The 24,691-nt window shown below is 35.9% G+C and overlaps 2 protein-coding genes across 2 annotated transcripts in view; one reads left to right on the top strand and one right to left on the bottom strand.

Annotated features, from left to right (window-relative positions):
* Window positions 1-312: 312 nt before the first annotated feature.
* Window positions 313-24,488, bottom strand: LOC116286652 (uncharacterized). Its single transcript, XM_031693215.2, has 26 exons — window positions 24,102-24,488; window positions 23,757-23,894; window positions 23,219-23,331; window positions 22,424-22,516; window positions 22,211-22,336; window positions 21,570-21,719; window positions 21,369-21,494; window positions 21,116-21,248; window positions 19,174-19,278; window positions 18,119-18,244; window positions 17,731-17,846; window positions 16,937-17,029; window positions 16,525-16,650; window positions 15,958-16,113; window positions 15,151-15,276; window positions 14,201-14,323; window positions 13,719-13,838; window positions 13,391-13,510; window positions 13,179-13,301; window positions 12,831-13,004; window positions 12,287-12,478; window positions 10,815-12,130; window positions 10,229-10,373; window positions 4,508-10,003; window positions 3,046-3,213; window positions 313-2,223 (listed from the first exon to the last, which is right to left on the bottom strand). The coding sequence occupies exons 1-26, from the start codon at window positions 24,224-24,226 to the stop codon at window positions 2,219-2,221; spliced, it is 9,834 nt and encodes a 3,277-aa protein (XP_031549075.2). The 5' UTR covers window positions 24,227-24,488; the 3' UTR covers window positions 313-2,218.
* The window catches only part of LOC116286653 (uncharacterized), a 33,158-nt gene continuing 26,705 nt past the window's right edge, over window positions 18,239-24,691 (top strand). Inside the window, exon 1 of the mRNA XM_031693217.2 lies at window positions 18,239-18,443. The gene's annotated coding sequence lies outside the window, so the exon portion shown is untranslated. The remainder of the gene's footprint in view (window positions 18,444-24,691) is intronic.

Raw genomic sequence — 24,691 nt, forward strand, 5'->3', positions numbered from 1 at the left:
AAGCAATAACATAAAATATCAATTGAAAATGCATCCATTCCCATGGGAATAAGAGTGTGGGACATAACAAAACTCGTTGACGGCTTTTCCATGTGGGAAGTGCTTTATTTCATTTCACGCGTCTTGTCGGCGCGCAGAACTTTCCAAATTAAATCTACTTTTTCAGCGCAGGGAAGAATCATGTTAAAAGTGGAGAAGGGCTGGAGAAACTTAAGAAAGACTGGTTGTATTTTCAAATATATTTCGATTATAGCTCATTCAAAATCCAGTTTCCACGTTGTTCTCATTCTAGAAAAAAAACAATCAATACTCTATCTCTACTCTATCGTTTATTGTTATCATCTACCTTTTACAAAAAGACGTCAATATGCCTCTCGGCACTGTCAAAACAATCATACCCAATACTACACCTCTTTACCTTGGGCATAATGTTTTCCCATTTCAGCGGACCACGTGTTATTTCCTAGAGTATCGTTTTCTTGTTTAAATGTTGAACATTATTAGAGACAATGATATGGTTAAAACTCGATCAAACAAAAGATCATTTCTAATGCAGGCGCCAAGCAAAGCTCACAGCCTACCACAGTTTGTGGTTTTTCTTTTTGTTTAAAGCGCATAGAGCAGATTTGGATAGGCGCTATATAAATATTTATTATTATTATTATTATTATTATTATATTATAAAAAATGGTCTGAAATGTGAAAACATTAAACCTTAGATAAATAGAGGATATTACATGGGCGCGCGGAGATACGAAATTTATCTTCGAGTGTTGAAAAGATCTCTCACGAGTGAGCGCAGCGAACGAGTGAGAGATTTTCAACACGAGAAGATAAATTGCGTATCTCCAAGCGCCCATGTAATATTCTGTTTATTATAAAATTATCAATGAAGTATGTTTTGGCTTTTTCAGGCAATTCTTTCCGTATATTTTTGAATAGCCATCGCAATGGTGTTATTTTCACACGTGAAAATAACATGTTATTTTCACGTGTGAAGATATCAATTTTACGAAATAGAGAAAAATAGATATTTCATAGGTAATTATATAATAATATAATCTATTGTTACCCTTGAACGTGAAAATGCCCAAACCGTTATTAATCTATTCAATTGTTTAATATTGAATTCGCTACTTTTAATTTTTTTAAATAGAAACTAAAAACTTACAAAAATTATTTTAAATGCTTTGTTTCTTTCTTTTACAAATCAAAACATTATAAGGTTTTATTTATTAATAGTATTATCTTCTAGTTTATACTAGCATATCACTCATTATCTAAAATAATTTAATTGGAAATAGGAAAGCCATTGGTACTCATAGATTAGCAATCTTTTTTCCATGTGGGACGCGATAATTAATTCATTGATTTCTTAGCTTTTCTTATACGCAGATGCGCAAATGCCAATCACATCCACTGAGTTAGATCAATCCATTCCCTTTTGTTAATTTTGCGTGGCGTTTGACTAGTAGTGCGCTTAATTTCGATTCATGACTAAAATTATGAACGACTATTTACTTCAAAACAACAACGCAACGCAAAACTTTCAAAAATCTTTAAATTTACATTTATTATTTGTGCCAACGTTATATATCATGCTTCTACAAAAGATATTCGTTAAACAAAATAAAGTTTGGCTTTTAAAGTATGCAAACCAAAAAAAGGGAAACATATAAAACTATATATTAGTTAGAGCCTACCCTTAAGGGCGTTGTCTTTTCTTTTTTTTTAAAGAGTGACAGAAATCACCCTCGCTCGATACCTTTATGATACAATAGACCCCTCGCCCCTTGCTTTGACGTCACATGAAAGGGGTCTAAAGAAACATTATACATAATTTGGTTATAAGAATGGTTAACATTCGGTCGCGAAGTGACAACGTTTGAGACCTAAACCTATGGAAATATAATTTCTGACGTAATAGCATATATCTTAACATTACATGTTATAAATCCTAATGATTAGCCATTCCGAGGTCGAAGGAAAAAACTGGAGTTGACATTGAAGTGCATTTTGGGGCTGTTTTAAAGGCATATTTCCAAGATGGCGTCTATTTCGTCCCTTAAAACAGTCCCACAATACCCTGCAATGTAAACTCCAGTTTTTTTCCTTCCACCTCGGAATGGCTAATAAAGTAACTTGTTACAAAACAATTTGATTTTAATTTTCGTCGTTTCTATACGGTTACTGAACTTTTTCCTGGCGTTGTCTTTCTTTACGCTGTAGGAGGAAAATACGTACAGAAGCTTGGTTATTAAACACTCAAAATAATGTAACGTTTTGTATTCTTTTTATCGCAAGTAGAATGGCATAAACAAATGATCCTTATATATTTAGGCTACCATCAGTGGCTGCCATTTTAAAGTCGTTAACATGGGCGGATCCAGGATTTTTTCAAAGGGGGGGGTTGTAGCATTGGTTGAGGTACTTGTTTGGCGGGAGAGTAGCACAGGGTTCCCAAACGGAAGTAGGTCTTATGATAATAATTATTTGCTGCAGGCAAGCATGGTTGTTTTTAGGTCCCACACACGGTATAGAAAAAAAAAGCGAGCAAAATGTGTTCGGCACCCCTGTTTTAATAAAACTCGCGATGCTGTTAGTGTTGTCATGAAAATAATAATAAAAAATCACGATTGCTCTCATAGGGGGGGTGGTTGCAACCCCCAAAACCCACCCCTAGATCCGTCACTGGTTAATATTTATAAAGAGGAGTTTGCAAAAAAAAAAAAGAGCGGTTTTCCTATGAGTGGGAAACAATATTGAAAATTCGTAACCTTTCTAGCTCTTTCTGTAACCGTACCGTATCTTAATTAGCGTAACCGTAACTAAGCGTTATGATCAGATAATTTACTGGAAGACAATGGAAAGTAATTCCAGTAATATCATGGTATCGTGTAGGTGCTTCTTCAGCTCCGTAAAAGTCTTCCAAAAATCCACGGAAGTTTAAAAGCTGAGTGGAGTCATCATATTTGCACTTATTGTGATTATGATTATGAAACAACTAAAACTGTAAAAATCATAAAAAATATGTAATACAGAAACCTTTCTCGATGCATTGTGATTCTTCAATGGTACTTCTCTGCAAAGTTGTCTTATCTTGATCACATTTAAGACAGGTGACTTGACCTGGTTTGGGCTGGTATGTTCCAATGGGACATGGCTTACATTCTCCTTCTAGGTTTTCTTTAAATTTTCCTGGTGGACATTGGACTAAAAACATAGTTTATAAGACAACAATTTCAATGGTCAGATGATGATAAAAAACAACAATGATGATGATACATGATGATGATACATGATGATGATACATGATGATGATACATGATGATGATACATGATGATGATACATGATGATGATACATGATGATGATACATGATGATGATACATGATGATGATACATGATGATGATACATGATGATGATACATGATGATGATACATGATGATGATACATGGTGACGATACATGATGGTGATACATGATGATGATACATGATGATACATGATGATGATACATGATGATGATACATGATGATACATGATGATGATACATGATGATGATACATGATGATGATACATGATGATGATACATGATGATGATACATGATGATACATGATGATGATACATGATGATGATACATGATGGCGATACATGATGATGATACATGATGATACATGATGATGATACATGATGATACATGATGATGATACATGATGATACATGATGATGATAAATGATGATGATACATGATGATGATACATGATGATACATGATGATGATACATGATGATGATATATGATGATGATCCATGATGATGATACATGGTGATGATACATGATGATAATGATACATGATGATGATACATGATGATGATACATGATGATGATACATGATGATGATACATGATGATGATACACGATGATGATACACGATGATGATACATGATGATGATACATGATGATGATACAAGATGATGATACATGATGATGATACATGATGGTGATGATGATACATGATGATGATACATGATGATGATACATGATGATACATGATGATGATACATGATGATGATACACGATGATGATACATGATGGTGATACATGATGGTGATACATGATGATGATACATGACGATGATACATGACGATGATACATGATGATACATGATGATGATACATGATGGTGATGATGATACATGATGATGATACATGATGATGATACATGATGATGATACATGACGATGATACATGACGATGATACATGATGATACATGATGATGATACATGATGATACATGATGATGACACACGATAATGATGATGCCTAGCAAATTTATTCATAGTTTCTCTCGTTTTTGGTACTTTGTCCTTAATAAATAATACACTTACAGCACTGTAATTCAGAGTATAGAATTTGCGTACTGCCATGAACTCGATCGTCATCCGCTCTTTATATAATTAACGCAGGAATTTTAATTGTTAATAATAAGTGACCAAAGAATATTTACCACACATATATCCATTGTCATCTAAGTACTGACCAAGAGGACATTCTGGGCTCACATAAAAAAGCTCGAGGGTATTTGCAAGACCAATGACGGATGCTCTTGGATTAGCTGTCGTCAATACCGTTCCGTTTAAAGCATGCGTCAACCTTTTCAGTTTTCGAACAAGATTCAGACGTGCATCTGCAAACACCTCTACTATCTCATCAGCTTCCTGGTCGTTTTGATTGAAACGAATCTCATCACTGACATAGAAAAATATTCTTGCAATAGACTTTGAAATCGGGATGTATTTCATATTTGAAATACTTTTTATCGGGACACCCACTGTTGTAGTTACTAAGTTTATCAGATGATTCTTCAAAGTTATGTCCATTCGAGTGGGAATATGCAAAACGTTTTCTACCTTACAGCTCGTGTTAAGCTTAACACAACCATTTGTAGCATTGAAGATAACAGCAATTTTAGGATTGCTTGGTGTGGTTTTTAACACATCTAGCCTTGCTTTTCTACTTGCAGCTGTATAATTCATTCTTTCATTACGTATGCTTGCCTCACAATAGTAGTATCCACCTTTTTCTACTTTATCTGGAACTACGTACAACAGATTACCGTTCTCGTTGGTCAGTTCCACATACCACTTAGAAAAGAATGGTTGAAAAAACCATGCAATATTTGGCAAATCTCTCTGATGCAAAGGTTTTGCACTGGCCACACACGAGAATGTAACCCCTGACTGCTTGTTCAAAGGAACTTGTACATCTGTTGGATGCTCGACAATTGTTGGCTTTTTTTGTATGACTAGCGCAGTTATTCCTGAGAAGGTACTTCCCTTGTGATTTGCAGCTTCACATCTGTACAATCCTTGACTGGTTTCATTCAGTAATCGTAATTCAAGATCATCACTTTTGTCAGAAACCTTTAAGATTGTATTATCCTTTCTCCATGTATAAATCACTTTTGTCTGGCTTTTTACATTACATGGAATCGTAATGCTTTCTCCTATGAGGCGCTTGATTTTTCGGTGCTGAGTCGAAAGCATTTTGGGCTTCTCACCACAAAGGATATTCCAATCATTCATTTTGCTTAGAAGTAACAATAAGTTAGGCAATTTCGATTTGGCCTCTTCTGTCGATACGTCTTCTTCTAGCAGTTCCTTAATACCCTTAACAAGCTTGAGTAAGACACTTCGTATTTCTTTAGCTTGGGCATTACTTTTCAAAGGCTTGTACATTTCGTCTAGTACCTCGCCAAATTCTTCAACGCAGTCAATGGCACCAGCGCAATCTTTCATATGACGGATTTCTGTCATGTTCTCGACAAAATTCTTCCAATCATTTATGATTTCGTTCCATGACGTCGTTTCCAGTTTGCGTCGCTGGGCCTTGTATAATGATATTAGCTCGTTGTAGCTATTCACCAAAAAGGCTTCAGAAGATGAAGACTCACTGGGTCCTCTGAATTCGTGAAGGGAATTTAGTTCCTTTGCTATATCACGATCGTGTGTGTATTTAGAATCTAACAGACGTCTTAGCGATATTAGTATGTCACGAAAGAAGTGGCTGGCGTTTTGAGCCATTACACATTTATCATGTTCCAAGACCTCTGATACGTTCATGGCATTTGAAAACTCCAAATTAGCTGATATCGATCTTCTTTTTCTTGATGTTTCGATGGATTGTGCAAGTTTTTTAATGACTGATTTTGTAGCTTGTTCTATTGATAAACTAACATCCTTAAAATCCATGATAACCTTGAATGTTAAGTCAGGTCCATCTTTAGTTGTTACTGTTCCTTTTAAAGGAAGGCGCGACTTTGACAGCGATGATGTTACTGTATGGAAAGATAGGGATGATATTCGAAAGGGTTGCCCAAAAATAGTCTTAATCTTGAGACCTAAACGTACTCCCGGAATAGCTATCAATTTAGACAGAGAATTATTTTTTGTATTAACTTGGGCAATAAGTTTTTTTCGAGAAGCATCGACAGGTTGATGGGCTTGGAATGCCGTTTGTTCTGAAAGTTTGGCTTTAGTAAGCTCTGATTGAATGCGAATGAGTTCTTCTTCTGCGCTTTGCAAATCTTTTAGTTCTGCAGAATATCCTCCGAGTAGACTTTGCTCTATATTGAAGTAAATCTTTCTTACGTTCAAGCATGTCTGGATCTTAGATAGACAATTTGGATCCTGTATTTTTACGCACTTAATATCTTTTCTACAACAATGTTTTGGCTCGTGGAAACCATTCGAAGTTATACTAACAGGTCTGGAGTTACTGCAGTGCCATTCGCGTACTACTACGTTTATTGCATCAAGTATTGGGATTTTTTGCTCATACCTGAGCGCTTCAGTACTGCCAGATTCTTCAACATACTTATGATTGCAACCAGAGTTCGCAATGGCATTGACAAATCCCTTAGCCATACTGAAGCCTAATCCATTTGGTATAGCGTTGATTACACCAAAAAGGTCCTCACTTATTTCTTTCACCTTTTCGGGGAAAAGATTTCCCAATACTTTTGGCATGTTTTTCAGTAAACCATCCACTGTCATATTTGTACCACTAAAGACACCAACAACCCTTCTGGTTACATCTACGAGCTTTTGGATTTTATTCAAACCATCTTCGCCAGTGATACTCTTGAAAATGTCGGTTACATTTGGAAGAGAAACTGGAAGAAGTAGGTTAAGAAGCTTTTCAATTTTAGGGGAAAATTGGTCTTTCAACTTTTCGCTTATTAATCTGCCGATTTCAGGTCCTCCTCGCAAGGCAGGAACTTTTGTCTTCATTTCTTTGTCAATATCAAAATTTGCCAAGTTCGGAGAAAGACCAGAGATAACACTGTTTATATCTACATCCCCAAACATTTTTAGGACAGGAATCGCATTCTTGAGAATTTCATTCACGTCGAACTTTCTCTCCAAATTAGGAAAGGCTGTCGCAAAAATACGATTTACGTCGAAATTTTTAATCATAGGCAAAACACTCCTTATCATATTTTCAAATCGTAACTCTCCTAATCTTGAACTATTGACATCAACTGTTATCATACGTCGTAGTTCAGCTTTGATTAGCCTTTCCAGATTTAGGCCTCTTTCAAATCCAGCAAAATGTTTCTTTAAAGTTGTGTGTAGATCAAAGTCGTTTTCTCCCATGACACTTCCAATCAATTGATTCAAATCAATATCATCCAAATTCGCAAAGTTGGATTTGAAAGCATCTGTAATTAAACTGTTGAAGTTTGATGACCGAACAAGGTTTAGAACTACGTTTTGGAGCTGTTTGACCTGCTCATCAGTACCATGAAGTTTACTTTTGATGATCTTGGCGATATCGAACGTTTTCAGCAATTCGGTGTTCAGCTTGAAAGATGTCATGTCGTTTAAGTTCTTTTGAATAAGCTTTGTGATATTTTCTATTGACCTTAATACCGGCGAATGCATTTTCAGAAATCTATCAAGGTCGACCTCCTTTCCCATTTGTGGTATTGCTTGCCTTATCACCTTTTCAAAGTCAATTGGCTTTTTCAGTCTTTGAGTTTCAAGAACAACATCTCTTAACAGAGTATCAAAGTTGAACGATTTTTTAAATTCTGGCACGACTTCATCCAAAATCTTATTAACGTCAAAGTCAGGTGAAAGTGCTGGGAAATACTCTTTCAATATTTTATTCACGTCAATTGTATTTCGCCTTAGGATATACTGGCGAAGAGCCATGTTCATACTGAAGTTTTTAGGCAGATTTGGAATTTGCTTTCTGAGCTCAACGTTAATGTCGAAGTCACTAGGTAACTTGGGGTTCTCTGCTTTAAGGTATTCATTGAAGTCAGGGATCATAAATTGATCGTTCGAGGCGTTATTCGACAGGAACAAGTTTTCCTGAAGGCTTCGTTTTTTTCTTCCCAGACCAATAAAACTTAATACTGATGTAATTGTGCCTTCCAGAAAAGCAGTAACAAATGACTTGCATTTGCCTACGTCTCTCCTTATAGTAGGAGTGGTCATGTAATCAACCATGTAGGAAATCACGGTAGGAAACAATTTGGGGACCATCGTATTGACAGTAAAACAGTCTTGTTTTTGGTATGTAACATTTGCTCTCTCCCAACACACGCCTGGAACGCAGACGTTTTTACATTCTGGCTTGCATTCTATTAGATTGCATCTTGTTGCGTTCTTGAACTGTTCTATTTGATGCGCATGTCTCAGGAAAACGTCGTCGAATTTTTCTGAGTATTCAGCGTATTTAGTAATTGCTTGCTTTTCCAACTTTTCAAAATGGATTGTCTTATTTCTTGCCTCATTAAGCCTTCCCAGCGTGGATTTCACTAGTTTTGTAACATCTTGTAATTTAGCAATTTTGTCTTCTAAAAGTTTCTTTGCCCTTTTTATCCTATTGTCTGCTCTTTGAACCAATATGATAGCATATTGGTTGATTGAGTTTTCCAGCATCCTCGGAAGTTGAGAGCCCTTACCCATTTTCCCACTTGCGTTGAAAACTAATAAATCCCAATCGTCAACCTTTGAGGTATAAGCAGTCACGTTTATCACTGATTCGAACTTGTTGAAAATATTTCCTTTGGCTCTGAATTTCACTTCATGGTTTGTAATGTTAAGGATGACTACCTTTTTCATTCCAAACAAGGTAACCATAGCTTTAAATCGCATACTTTTTTTTAGTGCATCCAATTGTATTATTTCTCCCTTTTTGATCTGGAAAAGTCTTCCAAGCTGAACATTCCTAGATGGCGATAAGTGCAAAGATGGTACGATGTTATTTTTAGGTAGTGCAAGTTTACTTTTCTTCGTTTGGCAAGAGTTCGAGGTTGCATCATTATTCGCAGTTATCTTTGCCCTCACATTCAGTACACATAACCAGCCTACACAGACTTGTGACAACATGCCAATAGAAATACCATTAAAGTTTTGAATGACAGGGGATCGCTGGGCATCATAATCTAACGACTTGGAAGCGTCTAAGTCACTTTTGAGGACTTCAAGTTGATTTTTTATTATTGCTGCCTTTAAGCGTAAAGAAAGTGTCGACATCAATGTTAAGATTTTCTCAATTTGGTTTTTCAAGCTTTTAACTATATTTTCGAAGTGCCTTGCTTTCTTGTTTTTTAGAATTCTGTTATTCTTGATTATAGACTTGGCTATCGTTACCAAAGTATTCATACTGTTGGCATATTTTTGAAGTTCTGCTCCATCTGCACTTAATTCGGGCGCCTCATTATGGATATTTAATGAATAGATCTCCTTAGCAGCATATCCCAAAACCTTCAGTTTCATTATCAGCCCTGGTGGGATTCGTATGTCGGTTTTACCTCCGCCTTTAATGCTGTGGGTAATATTAATGTCCATTGCGTATTTGTTGCTTTTCGAATTCCGAAATGGAAAAATAAATGGTGACAGTCTTGAACCTTGTAGAGGATTCTTTGATGATTCTAGCTGCAGCTCTATACCCTGGTGTTTTTTAGGGCACTGCTTTTCTTGTTCCCCTAATTTCAGAACCAATTTCACAAAGGTTAATAATTTAAGAAATAACAATAATCTCAGAAAGGGCGAGCAGAACACTTCGACGATAGAGGAACCTCTAGCCAAAACAAAAGGGCCTTTGCGGCACTTTGCTTCGCCCATGTAGTGTATATATGAAATATAAATGGATATTATCAATTACTTTCATTAACACAACATTTGACAAAATAAAATCTTGCATGACTTACCACCAAAGACGAATTTTCCGGAAATTATTTTCGAGTTGAAGTTCATTAATGTTTCATGAGAATCTCCAATTTTAAGCAGGGTATTCATCTGGATCATACCTTTGGCAGAACCCGATAGTTTACAGGTAAATTGTCTGGAGAATAGCTAAAAGAACAATGAAAATGGTAGTGAGTTTTATCACTTTAAGAGATATTTGATGATATTGTACATTGTACCCACTATCTCTCATCTTTGATTGGCTGAGAATTTTCCTGTAATTCTCGATAGCGTGTAAACTATATATGATAAATGCATCTGCAATTTTTCCTGTAGAACACCTAACCTACGGCTTCGGCAGATAACACAGTCGCACGGCTTTGATAAATGATAAATCTCAACCTCATCCAATATCTAATTGTTATAATTGTTGATGTCTATAATATTTAAGTAAGACAGATTTTGAAAATGTACTTATAATGAAAATTAACGCTAAAATCCGACGTTTCGTTATTAAACCTTGATAATGGAGTCAAGATGACTCTGAAACGTCGGATTTTAGCGTTAATTTTCATCATAAGTCTATAATATTATTTTTCAATATCTCACCTCGCTAGCGCATCCAGACTTCATAAAAATATTCCCTGAAATGTTAAAAGCAACTTTGACTTGAGGTCCTGATATGCGAACTTGTGTTTTGCTCTTCATCCATACGTCAAAGTGACTATCTTTAGCTTTTGCTGATGGATCCTGAATTCCAAGACTTGATATGCTAAAATTCCATCCAGACTTGTCCATGTCCCTAAATATTTCAATTTGATGAAATTTTTTCCGTGCTTTTGATGAGAGGCCAACAAATGTTTTACTTTGACAGACATCAAGGGCCAAGCAGACACGCTCTTTTGATTTGAACGCTTTTGTATCATCGCCGATTTTAGTAGTGAATGCTATGCTAGGTTCGAAGAAAATACTTGAAGGAGATATTGGAAGCTGTTCACACATTCCTGATCCATCGCTCATGGGTTTACCTACACTGACCATTAGGTTGGTAACATCAAAGACGTCATTACTTTGATCAAGCTGCAACTCAATCCACTGTGGCAGAACACTTGACAGAGACTTAAAGATGTTTTTTGGCAAGGCATCATTTTGGATAAACTCAAACAAGTAATTTTTTTTCATAGGAGTGGAGTGACATTTCCCATCTCTTACGAAGGACAAGTCACTACCAGCTGGTACGTTTTGAAGGGAGGTTTCTTCGATCTTACTAAGTAACTGTTCCCTTGTAAAAGAAAGTTCATTCAAGCTCGCTCCGAAGAGTGAAATGGGAATGTTCAAGCTCTTAGTTCGTAAGTGAACTATACCTTCAGTTGATGTGGCACTTGGAGTACCCCAAGGAAAAGTTGAAGTTAGACGTGCATTGCATTGGAACAAAGATTTTGGCAACTCATGACAACCTTCTGGTAGATTCCCTTCCGAAATCTGAAGGCGGTTGTATACGTTATCCTTGCTGACACTATCGGGACCAACAAAGATCGTGTTCTCCTCTGGAGCCTTAAAAAACTTTGCATCTTGACCGTCTATAGTATATGCAATAATGTGCAGCCCTGGTTTTTTGGGAGTAAGAGTGAATGCTGCCTGTCGAGACAGTTTTGAGATTCGTAACTCACTTTGTGGTTTCACCAAGATTGCTCGAGTTGATCTGATTGTAACTGTTAACTTGTCCTCGGGCCGTGCATACAAATAATACGCTTTAGATTCTTTATTAACTTTTAGTCTTTGATACGTGGGCGTGGTTATGATACCCGTTTCACACTGTGGACCTTCAAAGCCCGTGTCTTCACAGTTACAGAAAAAACCCTCTTCTCCTTGTACAACACATTTTCCACCATGACGACATGGGTTGGGTTGACAAAATTTCAATTCTGAAAATTTAGATTCAATTTTAAAACCCCTATTAATTGTTAAATTAGATCAAATATAATTGTTCTTCTAAAAGGGAATGCCCCATTCACTGCTATTTCAACAGACTCTTCGAACTTAACAAAGCATGTAGGAAAATAATTAGTAATACCACTTACTTGAGCAGGTAAAGTTATTCAAATTCCAGACCGCAAACTCCGACGAACTATCAAGCACACATGCTGCTATACCAAGTTTGTTTCTGTACAACCCTTTTTCACATTCCAGTGAACATCTTGAGTTTAATACTTTTTTACATGGTAAAACAACCTCGGCATTCTCTGGTGCGGAAAGCTGGGTACATCGCTTAACTGAGAAAGAAAGAAATCATCCCCAATTATTAACTCAATGATTCTAATTCCAAGAATTCCCAAGTCCATTCTTCAGGACGAAAAGCACGAAAGACTTCCGAAATTTAATTCGGCTGAAACTTCAATGGAGTAATTTTTAAGAGTTTAATCATCACTGGTTGAAGTTTTTTTCTTTATGTTCTATTGGAAAGTATTATATTTTTATGAATTTTTATAGGTGTATGTGACGTCATACACGACACTAAGCATTGCTAGTTCTCCTTTAAAATTACTAATCACGTCAAAGAGAAAGTACAAATTAACATTATCTAATTTTCACTGAATTATATCACTATGCTACCACCACGCGTACCTTTACATACTGTTTTTGTGCCATCCCACTTCCCCGAAGAAAGGCAAGTTCTTTCTCTTGAACCAAACAAGTCATATAAAGAATCACACTTTGTAAAACACTTTGATCCAGTAGAAAAGCCATTGCACTTCATGCTACCATGAACAGGATTTTCGATAGACTCACATGGAAGTGCTAGTGATTGAATATAAATATATATATATATATATATATATATATATATATATTGATGATGAATGCATTAAGCTAATTGATTTCAAATTCTCATGGAAGTGTTAATTATTAAAACAAAATGTGTAATTTTTGAGAAATATATTAAAAGTATTAATTCAAAATTTGCAGACTGACCTCGACAAGTTCTCTTATCTGCATTTAGTCTGTAACCATGCCCACAAGAGCAGGCGTATGAACCAATGACGTTGTGGCAATTTTGATCACATTTGTGGGCCCCATTCTTGCATTCATCCACATCTACAGAAATACAAAAGTATCGCATTTCGAAACACTGAAAAAACTACAGTTCTAAAGAAATAAAAAATAGAACAATGAGGCTGCCACACCTATGCAAACCTTTCCTGATGACTGTAAGCGAAATCCGCGTTTACACGAGCAGATGTATGAGCCAACAGTGTTCACGCACAGCTGCTCGCAATCATTGCTACGGACGCATTCATCGATATCTAGGAAAAAGAAATAGAAATTCGTCAGCAACGAAGAAACTATGAAAAGTGCGTTTTACCTTAGCTTACTCTCTTCAAATGGAGATTTGGCGCAGGGCTGACAATCAACTAGTAAAAGCAAGGTTGTTATAGAAGCTAGAAACAATAACCTGTGCTAGCGGCCTTAAGCGCCTCCTGGTACGAAGAGCATATAATATTTTTAAAGTACCTGAGCAGCGAAATTTGTCGTTATTTAAAGCGTATCCTTTTGGGCACGAGCAAAAGTAGCCTCCTAAAATGTTGTTACACTGCATTTGGCAAGGGGTAACCAGACTACACTCATCAACATCTAGAAATTAATAATAAAATGATTTTAAAAAAATTAGTTCGTGTTATTACAACTCGCCGAGGCATATTAGAAAAGAAAGATACAGCTGGCACAGCGGTCTGCTTGCGCTGTGAAAGCGCAGCCTCTCGTCGCATGTGGTTGTGGGATCGGAGCACCTCTCGTAACCCTACATCTCGGTCCTCTCCTGTGCTTTGAGGGTTTTTCAGCGGGTCTCCGGCTTTTCTTCCTTCTGCAAACCAACTTCTAAAATTCCAGTTATAATTAAATCTCCGAATGCTTTAGTCATGTCAGGGTATAGCTCAGGGGAATGAGCAAACACATTTTATTTCCGTTTTTTTGTTGTCTCTATAGTAAAAACTTACCAATACATCTTCGACGATTTGTATGTAGTTTAAATCCCAAACGACATCGACATCGAAAGGTACCATAAGCATTTAGACAAATTTGAGAACAACCTCCATTGATTGTTGAACACTCATTAATGTCTGTAACATAAACATGTTTATGGAAATTATAAGACAAAATATGGTTGAGGTTTATTATTCTAATAATTATATACTTATAGTTTATGTCTTATAATATTTAACTATATTACAGTGCGGATATTCTAACCATGAACACTTCGAGGTCTTTTTGACATTTTTTCAACATTTTTCAAACTTTATTTAATGCGTTATCCAATCACGACAATCGTTAGGAGTTCTATTTTTAGCTTTCTCATGGGAACTACTGAAAAACTAAATCACATCAATTATATCGTGTGTTCTGATTGGATGATGCCTAAAAGTTGTTTCATTCCTTTTAAGAAGGAGATCGCTGATTGGATAGTTGTAAAAGTGTAGAAAAAATGCCAAAAAATGTTCATGGTTAGAGTGTCCGCACTGTAATAATATAATAATGATGATGATGATGATGGTGGTAATGATGATGACGTATAATATGTCCTCAACATGCATGTCCTGAGAATGAATCGTAATTAATGAATCACTTTTATTTAAACACGGTAGTTCCATAAGTAAAGAAACTAGTTTACATTAAAGCCGTATATAATGTAAAAGTTACTTACATTGGAATGATTGAAATAACATAAATTCAATAAAAATAGTTAAAATTAATTGACAATTTGCGTGGCTGATAATAATTCATTTAAATTTTATATTGACGACTTTAAGTTATGAGGTAGTGAGTTCCATGTCATCGCACCTCTATATGAAAATGACCCTTTATAGTACACGGTCTTTGGGACACGAGGAATCTCGATGTTGAGAGAGAGAGAGAGAGAGAGAGAGAGAGAGAGAGAGAGAGATTATACCTTTACATTTGGTTCCATCTTCTGACAGTCTTAAGCCTCTCATGCAATCACATGAATAGGACCCTAATGTATTGTAACACCTTTGTTTGCAGTTGTTTGTAACTGGCGAGAGACACTCATCGATATCTAAATATGGAATAAAAATATTCCTGGTTAATGTGCTTAGGGAACCTGTATTTTACTATGAAATGATAAAATTCATGCGTTTCTGATTATCATGGTGTGTAATTTTGTTTGAAATTCAGCTTCAGGGGAAGAAAACATTCTTCTTTTCCTTCGAAAACTCAGAGAGTGTTTCCTGAAAAGAAGTCAGTGGGGAGAGTCGGACGGGGGTTGGGATTGTTACACGGGATATTTCACGATGATTGATCGATATAAAATGCGTGCATAGTAAGAATAGTACAAGAAAAATTTCTATAGAGAACCTATCACTTCTTCACTGGTTGAAGCATTATGTATTTTCCACAAACTACATAGTCAGTGGGGACAGTTGAATGGCAGGTAGTAAGTATTGTTACATAAAATGTGTAGTACTATTGCGTGAGGCATTCAAGTATTTCGTCCACAAATAACTATTAATAGTGGATACAATGTCAAAACAAACATGAAACATTTTTTAATATTTATCTTATTATAGTATATATTTCATGTATTTATCGCAATTGTAATTACTTTATTTATATATATATATAATTATCATTTTTGTAAGCTTTAACGTCTGTTTAAAATATTTAATAAAGACCCTCATTATTATTATATATAAATAATTCCCCATTAATGTAACATTAATCTACAACAGTTTGATACCTGCACAAAGTGTAGAATGGATGAGTCTATAGCCCTTTCCACATGAACATCTATAGTTTCCTATTGTGTTCATACATCCTGCTCCACAAGTCTTGGGAGTTAGGCCATTGGCACATTCACATCGCGGTTCTTTAAAGTTTGCGCATTCGTCCAAATCTATGAATGCCGAAGAAAAAACTTACAAAATTACACGGTGAGCGTTGTAAAAATGAAAATGATTGACTGGCTTAAGCCCTTTAATAGCCCTTTCTACTCATGAAGACATTTCAGAGCTTCCTTGAATTCGATTGAAGCTGAGAACAGAAAAAAATTACGTTGGCGAGACTCGTTCCCATGCAGTGATTCATTATTGATGTAAATCAAGCTTTACAATGTTCCCTCCTTTCAAAATTACTATTGCATAAGTCTACCTTTGTCTTATTTTGCTCCATAATGCATAACTATTACAGACCACAAATTGCTACAGACACGTCTCCCCTGGTCACCAAAAGTGATGAACAACCAAATGAAGGGGATTTATCTGAGCTGGAACTAAAACCACGGGTTCTTGCATTGTTTAATACTTACCTATACACATGTTCTTGGAAACTTCATCTGGAATGTATCCTTTTCTACAGCCGCATACATACGATCCTGGGGTGTTAGTACAGACGTGCTGACAATTACCATTCGACTGATAACATTCATTCACATCTAGAAATAAATAAATAAACAAAAACGCTGTATTGCTCTATTTTGCAATTTCTTTGGTATACCTTTTTCACCAAATTGACCCTTATCATCACTCAAAGTCAATATGTTTTATGACAAGAGCACGAGAATTGGAAAGTTTGTAAGAGATGGTTGTGAGCCCCTTTCCCATGTCACCTTGTCTTCCGCTATGAATTATTCAAACCAAAAACCACCGTTTCCGTTCAAAAACAGCCCCTTTCCTAAGATCGTCCAGTGTACAATACTATATGAATACATAAGTAATTACCTCTTTCACACATATAACCTGACCATCCAGAAAAGCATTTACATTTGTCTGCCCCAACGCATTTTCCATGTTTGCATCCATGCCTACAAATAGCTATTCGTAACGAAAATAACGGAATAGATTGATTATGAGACATTAGTTAACAATGTTCGCGGGAAACTACAAAGGAAATTTTCTTTTATGTATAGATAGAGAGATTAGAAACTGAAGATCGTTCTTTACATAATGGCGTCTGTTTCGTATTCTTCTCCATTGGGAAGAAAAGTATTCTTTTATTTTTTGCTTCCATCCATCCATCCATCCTTCTTTCCCTCCCTTTTTTTAAGGCACGATGACACGAAGCAAATTTCTATGCAACTGGTCTCGCAACGGCGTTGCGAGGTAATGGGTAATGGCAGCATGTAACCTACAGCGCAATTGAAAAGGTTACAAGTCGCAGCAATTGTACATGTTTGCGTCTCCGTCGCACCGTGTAAACACTCATTCAACTTGTGTCGCAAGTTGCGAGACAAGATGCAGAGAAAATTGCTCCGTGTAATAGCGCCTTGCTTGCTGGCTTGCTGGCTTGCTGGCTTGCTGGCTTGCTGGCTTGCTGGCTTGCTGGCTTGCTGGCTTGCTGGCTTGCTGGCTTGCTGGCTTGCTGGCTTGCTGGCTTGCTGGCTTGCTGGCTTGCTGGCTTGCTGGCTTGCTGGCTTCCTTGCTCCCTCCCTTCTTTTCTCATTGTTTCTACCAACAACTTCGTTGAAAAGAATAGTTATATTTTCTGAATCATATAAAGTAACATGCACACTTACGTTTATTGCAGATTTTTGAGTTGCCGAAAACAGTTGCTTTCCATCCATAACAACAGTAAAGACTGTCAACTGGTTTTGCTACTGTTTGAATAACGTACTTGGACCTTGTTGCTATCCTGAATCGAGAATATATACGTCATCAAAATAGTAGTTTATATACCATAAATATCATCACTGCCTAATTATCTCTAACCGCAATCATTTTTTTATTATTCAAGACAAATGGAGAAATCATCTCCATCATTCAACGCTGTCTAATAAATTGAATAAAAAAATTCACAGTGATGAATAAATGGTTATATGATTAATAATCATAAATGATTATGAACGGATACTATGACTAATGTCACATTAGTATAATCGCCCGATTTATATCGAAATACCGTACCTGCTTTTAGTGCAACGCCATAAGCCAAAAATCCCACATGAGGTCTGTCTGTTGTCTCTGAAATGAGACACTTTAAAAACGGAAACAGGCTCATTTACTATGATCGTTTTTCTGCAAACGTTTGATCTGTAAGAACATAATATTTAAAAACGTCGTCAATCAGCTACTGTGAACATGAATCTCACTTTCCCTCTCGCGTAGACAAAAAAGTACCTCTTTCATTGCAGAGCAAAAATTCAGGTAGATGGTTACCAAGGAGGTGGTAGATGGTGCTGGCCATAAATTAACAATAGAGCGGGGATTGCGTGGCCCCTCAACAATCAAGGTTAGTTATTGACTACTTAGGACATTTGCACGAAGTACTAAGAATGACGATAACTCACTGAGTTAGGTAGACTAAGGTGAGCTTAAACTTGCATGACCGTCAACTTTTGGAAACCCAGCAGTTGCCAGTTCCATATGTAGTACTGATGGTACTCGTTTTCGTAATGAGCAACGATAAACGCTTCGAATCAAACACTACCTTAAACTTAAATGACAACAACTTTCTAAAAAGTGCCCAAATTACAAAAAGCAAACAACCATTTGAATCCCCTTGAGAAAGCCTTGTCTCCTCATGCGAGTTTTCTCATTTCAAATCAGGTTTTTTTTTCTTGATTTTTATTTTTTCAAAGCCCCTCTTAGCGCCTCTAACACAAGGACGTACGTGCTAGCCCTCTTTTGCTCAAAGATCATATCTGCCTCGCGCTTCGCACTTGCACTAGGCATAAGTTTAATGAGTGCGACTCGGTGCAAGTCTAGTCGTTCTGTATGCTTTAAATACTATTTCTGTTTACTGCTTGAGAGATACATAACATGAATAAGACTCCAAAAAAAATCTTGAAATGAGGAAACAATAGCTGACAGTAGCTGGAGATAAAAGTCAATACCTAATGATAAATTGAAAATTGTCTGTTACTGATGATATCTAGAAGGTTGACGCGTTAATAAAGTTTGTATCAGTATGTATATATTATACATAGTTAGAACTTGGTATTATTGCCAATATTCCATACCCATGTGATTGAAATCCATTCATGATAACTTTTCTGGAACAGACTTGGATTAAACAGCAAACCAAGAATAAACCAAGAAAGATAATCCTAATCTTGAGCATCATTTTTTAACAGATGATAAATTTCCTTTCCTTTTGCAATTGCAGTGCAATCAGGCATGTATTGGTAAACCGTGCATGTTCACCAATTGCAATTTCTCTTTTTAACTTTGGACTAATATTGATATATGAGAAGGTATTTATAAAACTTGACAATTCTCCAAAACAAATTCAAAACATTTCAGGTTATTGACCCCTTCGATTGAAGTATTCGTTGTGACGAAGATTAAAAACAACTGGCTTTGTTGCATTGACCTTCATACACAGATTGGGTTCTAGGCTGTCTGCATGATTTGCTTGCACGCCGTGAAGAATCCAGTCAACTAATTTAGTTGTTTTTTTGTTGTTGTTGTTGTTTTCAGATTTTGAAACACGTGCACAGGTGAAGAAGAAACAGTTATAGAACAGTTTAATTAAATGGTTAAAATGTCTGCGTTATTTCATTTATCAGGCTACTTTTAAATTTGCTTTTTGGTCTGTGTGTATATGGGCGTAGGTTTCTTTTTTTCTGAAATAAGCGATTAAGTTGACTTGCAGATACGGAACTGTGCCAAAACTAAGAGCCCTGACTCGACCATCCATCTCAGTGTTTAAACTTGCTAGAAACGTCTTTAACAGACATGTAACAGGAAAAAAATACCATGTAATGGGATCAACTTGACCATTTGAAACATTACACTAATCTTAATCTCAAACCTGGCCTGTGGCCTGAACAACAACTAACGTCGGCTTACGCCTTTTAGTTAAGTGCCAAAAAAGGTGAAAATTTCATTTTTTTAGCTTATGTATTCTCAAATATCGAATGTTTTGGTATCATACTACTCGTGTTGCATTTTTGGATGTTCCTTGACCGGAATTTGCCTGAACGTAACACTATTATATAATAAGGAAAATTTGCAAGTAAGCAAATTATGAGTAATCTCATCATTTATGTATGCGTATTATGTATAACTGAATAGTAACTTTACATGTTCATGCCTTGAATGTTTAACTTTACTACTTGGTTAATCGGCATACGTGGAAATATTTACCGAAAAAAAATATCATGACTCACAATGCTATACGAAAAGCTACCTTGGTATATATATTTGCATTCAAAAACAAACAGGCTTTTTCATTCTCAGGCCTCGGGCACTTTGCCTTTTCTATGCATAAAGACGTTTTCAAGCGGATAATCAGGATCCCGGCGGGATCAATATAATAAACAAATGCTTTCATGCATCTTATTATCAAATTGCTAAGTAATAGATCAAAAACGAGTGCGAGTGTTTGATCAGGGCATCAAAACACCCAGAAACCGATGAAAGCACGAGGTCGTAAACACGAAGCACGAGTTTTTGAACTTACTTCTCAGTCTCATCATAATTCATTTGTTCTTGAATCTACTGAGACTAAAAAAGTGAAGAGTGTCTTGATCCGTTCTTGATCAAGTGTCAAGGTGCGTGCATGTGACTACAATGCAAAGTCGCCATTGGCCATTGCCCTCATAAATTATTAATGAGTTTGAGAAGTAATTTTACGAACCCTGCCATACGAATATATATATATATATATATATTAACATAAAGAGTTGCTTGAAGTGGAAAATTCACTGTATGTGTACTAATCAGTCCTATTTATTTATTTTTATTAACCCTTATTTCTGACAAAGAGCTCAATCTTGGCTCATGAACACAAGCTACTAAATCCAGTTCCTTTAGTCATTGATGCTCAGCGCGAACTGTAAAACAAAGATATGAAACTAAGATTACTAAAATTGCAAGATTTTTTAAGATTATTAAAATTGTATAAGATTTCTGAAACTTTATATAAACAAAAACGATAACAGGTAGCAACTTAATTACCTCCGAAATGGTAGACACTTCCTACGGTCTGGTGCCATGCGGTAGCCAAGATTACAAAGACAACGATACGAGCCGTAGAAATTTAGACATCTGTGATCACATCCACCGTTGTTGTCTGCACACTCGTTTAAATCTAGAAAAAAATATCAAGACATATATATTTTAGTTTCAATTCCATTCAAATAAATTTTAATTTCATAAGAAAATCAATACATCGAAAGATTGGTTATAAAGATGATTACGTCTTTCATACCCTTGCAAATGCTGTTCTTCTTATCGTACTTGAATCCTTTAAAGCACGAACATTCATAGCTTCCTGGTTTGTTGACGCACTTGTGTGGACAGTTGTTAGTAATGCTGGACAGACATTCGTCTACATCTATCAATACAGAAGCAAACCGATACATATTAATAGCCATAGCACATAGTGTAGCTCAAGGACAACTTCACTAACCAGTGCAGGTGTTAGGCCTGTTTAATTGGTACCCTTTAGGACAGACGCATTTGAAGTTACCAATAGTGTTCACACATGTTGCATTGCAATGTGAATCTTTGCTAGCGCAAAGACAAAGAGGTTGCGGAGACATCTTGCATTCATTGATGTCTAAATATAAATAATGTACATATATATATTTAGTATAGGAATTCGTACGATTTCAAGTACAATTCGCAATTTATAGGTACGAGTGATGTTTTGAAAGTTTTTAAAATTGGACCAGCCTTTAGGCGAGTTCAATTTGAGAACTTTCAAAACATCACGAGTATCTATAAATTCCGAATTGTACAAGAAAATTGTGCGATTTTTTGTTCATAATACACTCAACAAAATTGAGCAACTTAATTGTTACTATACAGATTAGAATTTGGGATTTAATTGTACTCATCTTGTCCAATCAGAATCGAGTAATTTTGTAGAGTGTATTATAACAAATGTAATTGCTATTTAGATTTAACTACGTGGTGAAGAGCCACTAGATTTTTGGAAATGCACCAGCTGCAGCAAAATTGCATTGGATTGGTTTTGTTGGAATTTGATTTCTCGTCATCATATTTGATAAATACGATAACTTATGAATACATGTACGATTCGCCTACCTAAACACTGTGTGGGATCGTTAATATCAATAATGTAGCCTCTTCTACAAGTACATCTTAGCGAGCCTTCCGTGTTATGACATTCCTGTTGACAACCGCCATTCTTGATATAACACTCGTTGATATCTTAAGGAAGAAAGAATTGGCAAAAGGATTTTCTAATCGATTATACATGAATCTCTTTCTTAGTTGTATTTTAGAGTTACCACTTACCTTCGCTGCATGTATAGCCTCTCCAACCTCGATCACAGTCACAGGTATTTGCCGCCACACACTTGCCATGTTTACATCCATGGACGCACATAGCTTATTGTTAATAATCAATGTTAATAATAATAATGATGTATAATAGTATAAGGTTGATATTTTTGTCGTTTATAATATATGATACAATCAGTTTACACTCAATTGCAGGAAGGTTGTAGCATACATTTATACATATATACAAATACCTAATTAGGTGTAAAAACAGTGAAAAAAATGAATAACTCTTTAACCGTTCCTTCATAATTTAAAAAAAACTTTTCGAGATGTTGTATCCGTATAGAAAATGAAAAATATGATTTGAGCGTAATGAGATGTTATTAAATATATATTTGAGAAATTTTAGGCTAAAAAAATGAAAATGCATAAATAAATAAGCTTAATTAATGTCCAATATTTTACAACCTTATGTATTTGACGTGTCTTGCATTAAAAAGCCGAATAAAAGTATTTTTGTTAACTTTCAATATATACACAATCATATTCTAGGATTTTTTCCATTTTTTCCCATCTCATTAGACAATTGTATATATGCACAACTGTATACTACAACCTTTCTGCAATCAAGTGTAACTATTCCTTTTGGTTTTTATTGTCTTTTAATTTATTTGTTCTCATTTCTAGTTTTGCTTCTTTTTTTCTGAATGCTGTTGGCTGCTGTTGTAGTTATAAAAGATACAATTAGGCATGGAGTATTACGATTAAAATCGTGATACTCCATGCCGCTCAGTCAGTATTACTCACGTTTTAAGCATTCTGTTTCATTTTGGCCCATTTTCCCCCATTGATGACAGCAGTCGAGAGAATAGCCGTAGAGTTTTTGCACAGTCAGTTGATAAAAACTTTGCATACGAATTCTAAAGTTGTGACAATAATTTTTTATAATTAATTAACCTTTTATGATGCAAAGATGAGAGTATGTGGACCGCGTAGCACTAATGAAATAGTAGAAGATAATATAGGTAAATTGTAGTGCTTGGGAACGAGGTTATTCCGGGCGAAAGCCCTTGGAATTAAATTCGGAAAAATTAATTTCCGACCTCGCTGGGATTCTCCCTGGGATTTAATTTTTCCGAATTTAATTCCAAGGGCTTTCGCCCGGAATAACCTCGTTCCCAAGCACTACAACTTACCTATATTATCTTCTAACCTTTTATGACTTGAAACGTTTCTCTAGTATCGTGTAATGACAATGAGAATTTAATAAAACCAAATCATCCCATCCTTTAATTCATCTTAATTAATTACAAGCAAGCCATAGCAATTCAAATTGAATACTTGCCTCGTCTTTGTGCAAGGCCTGAACCTCAACCAGCCAATGAAGCTGTAACATGAGGTATTATACCTCTCTTTGTGCTCGCGTTGTCTTAGAATTTTTATGTTTATCGTTTTAGTGATAGGGTTTTGGCAGACGTTGGAACTGAAAAAATACAAGGTGTTTAAAATACTAGTTACCGCCTGTAGTTTTCTGTTCGATTTCTGAAGATTAACGAAAAATACAACCAAATAGAAATACCTAAAAAAGACTAAATAATACTTTTTAGTCGTTCTTCAGTGTTAGAAAAAATAAAAAAAATAATACGAGTTTTTTTTCAGTATCATATTGGCTATGCATTGTACTTCTTACCCGTTTATATCCAAACCATTGCTTTGGATAAAGTCCGGAAATGCAGAAGTTGTATAGTCAAAACATACGAACACCAAACTACAAACAACCATTAATATTTTGACCGCCATGCATAGCTTCAACATCTTCGATGGTTTTGTTAGGCTTGTTATATTTATTTTAGATAGTGCCTGAATTCGGAAGATCTAAGAGAGGCAAATATCTTGATGTGCAGTGGAGGGAGCGAGTCTAGATCTGCTGCAGAATCTCCTTGCCTGACTTGCCAGCCAAAGTCCAGAGGCCAGTGTTTCAGTGTTTAAGTATACCAAGAGAGCATAAATAAGAGAGGGAAACTTCTTAACGCGCGCACCATGTACATTCCCGGTTGGGCTATTTTTGGTAACCGGATGCAGTTTAAATTGCGAGTATACACAATTACAGAACCTAAAACTTCCATTACTATTTGACCTTGAATTGTACCTATATCAATTCACTTTAGTTTGGTTCGAAATGCGCCAAGGCGTGTGAGGTAAGGTTAATGAGATGAATCCTTGCCAAGACCAAACTGGTAAAAAAATCCTATATACAAGCTAGCTAGGGGGGGGGGGGGG

This window comes from Actinia tenebrosa, unplaced genomic scaffold (genome assembly GCF_029948245.1).
Source record: "Actinia tenebrosa isolate PJP-AT-01 unplaced genomic scaffold, QUT_ActTen_1.0 PGA_scaffold6__47_contigs__length_16458017, whole genome shotgun sequence".
NCBI lineage: Eukaryota > Metazoa > Cnidaria > Anthozoa > Actiniaria > Actiniidae > Actinia > Actinia tenebrosa.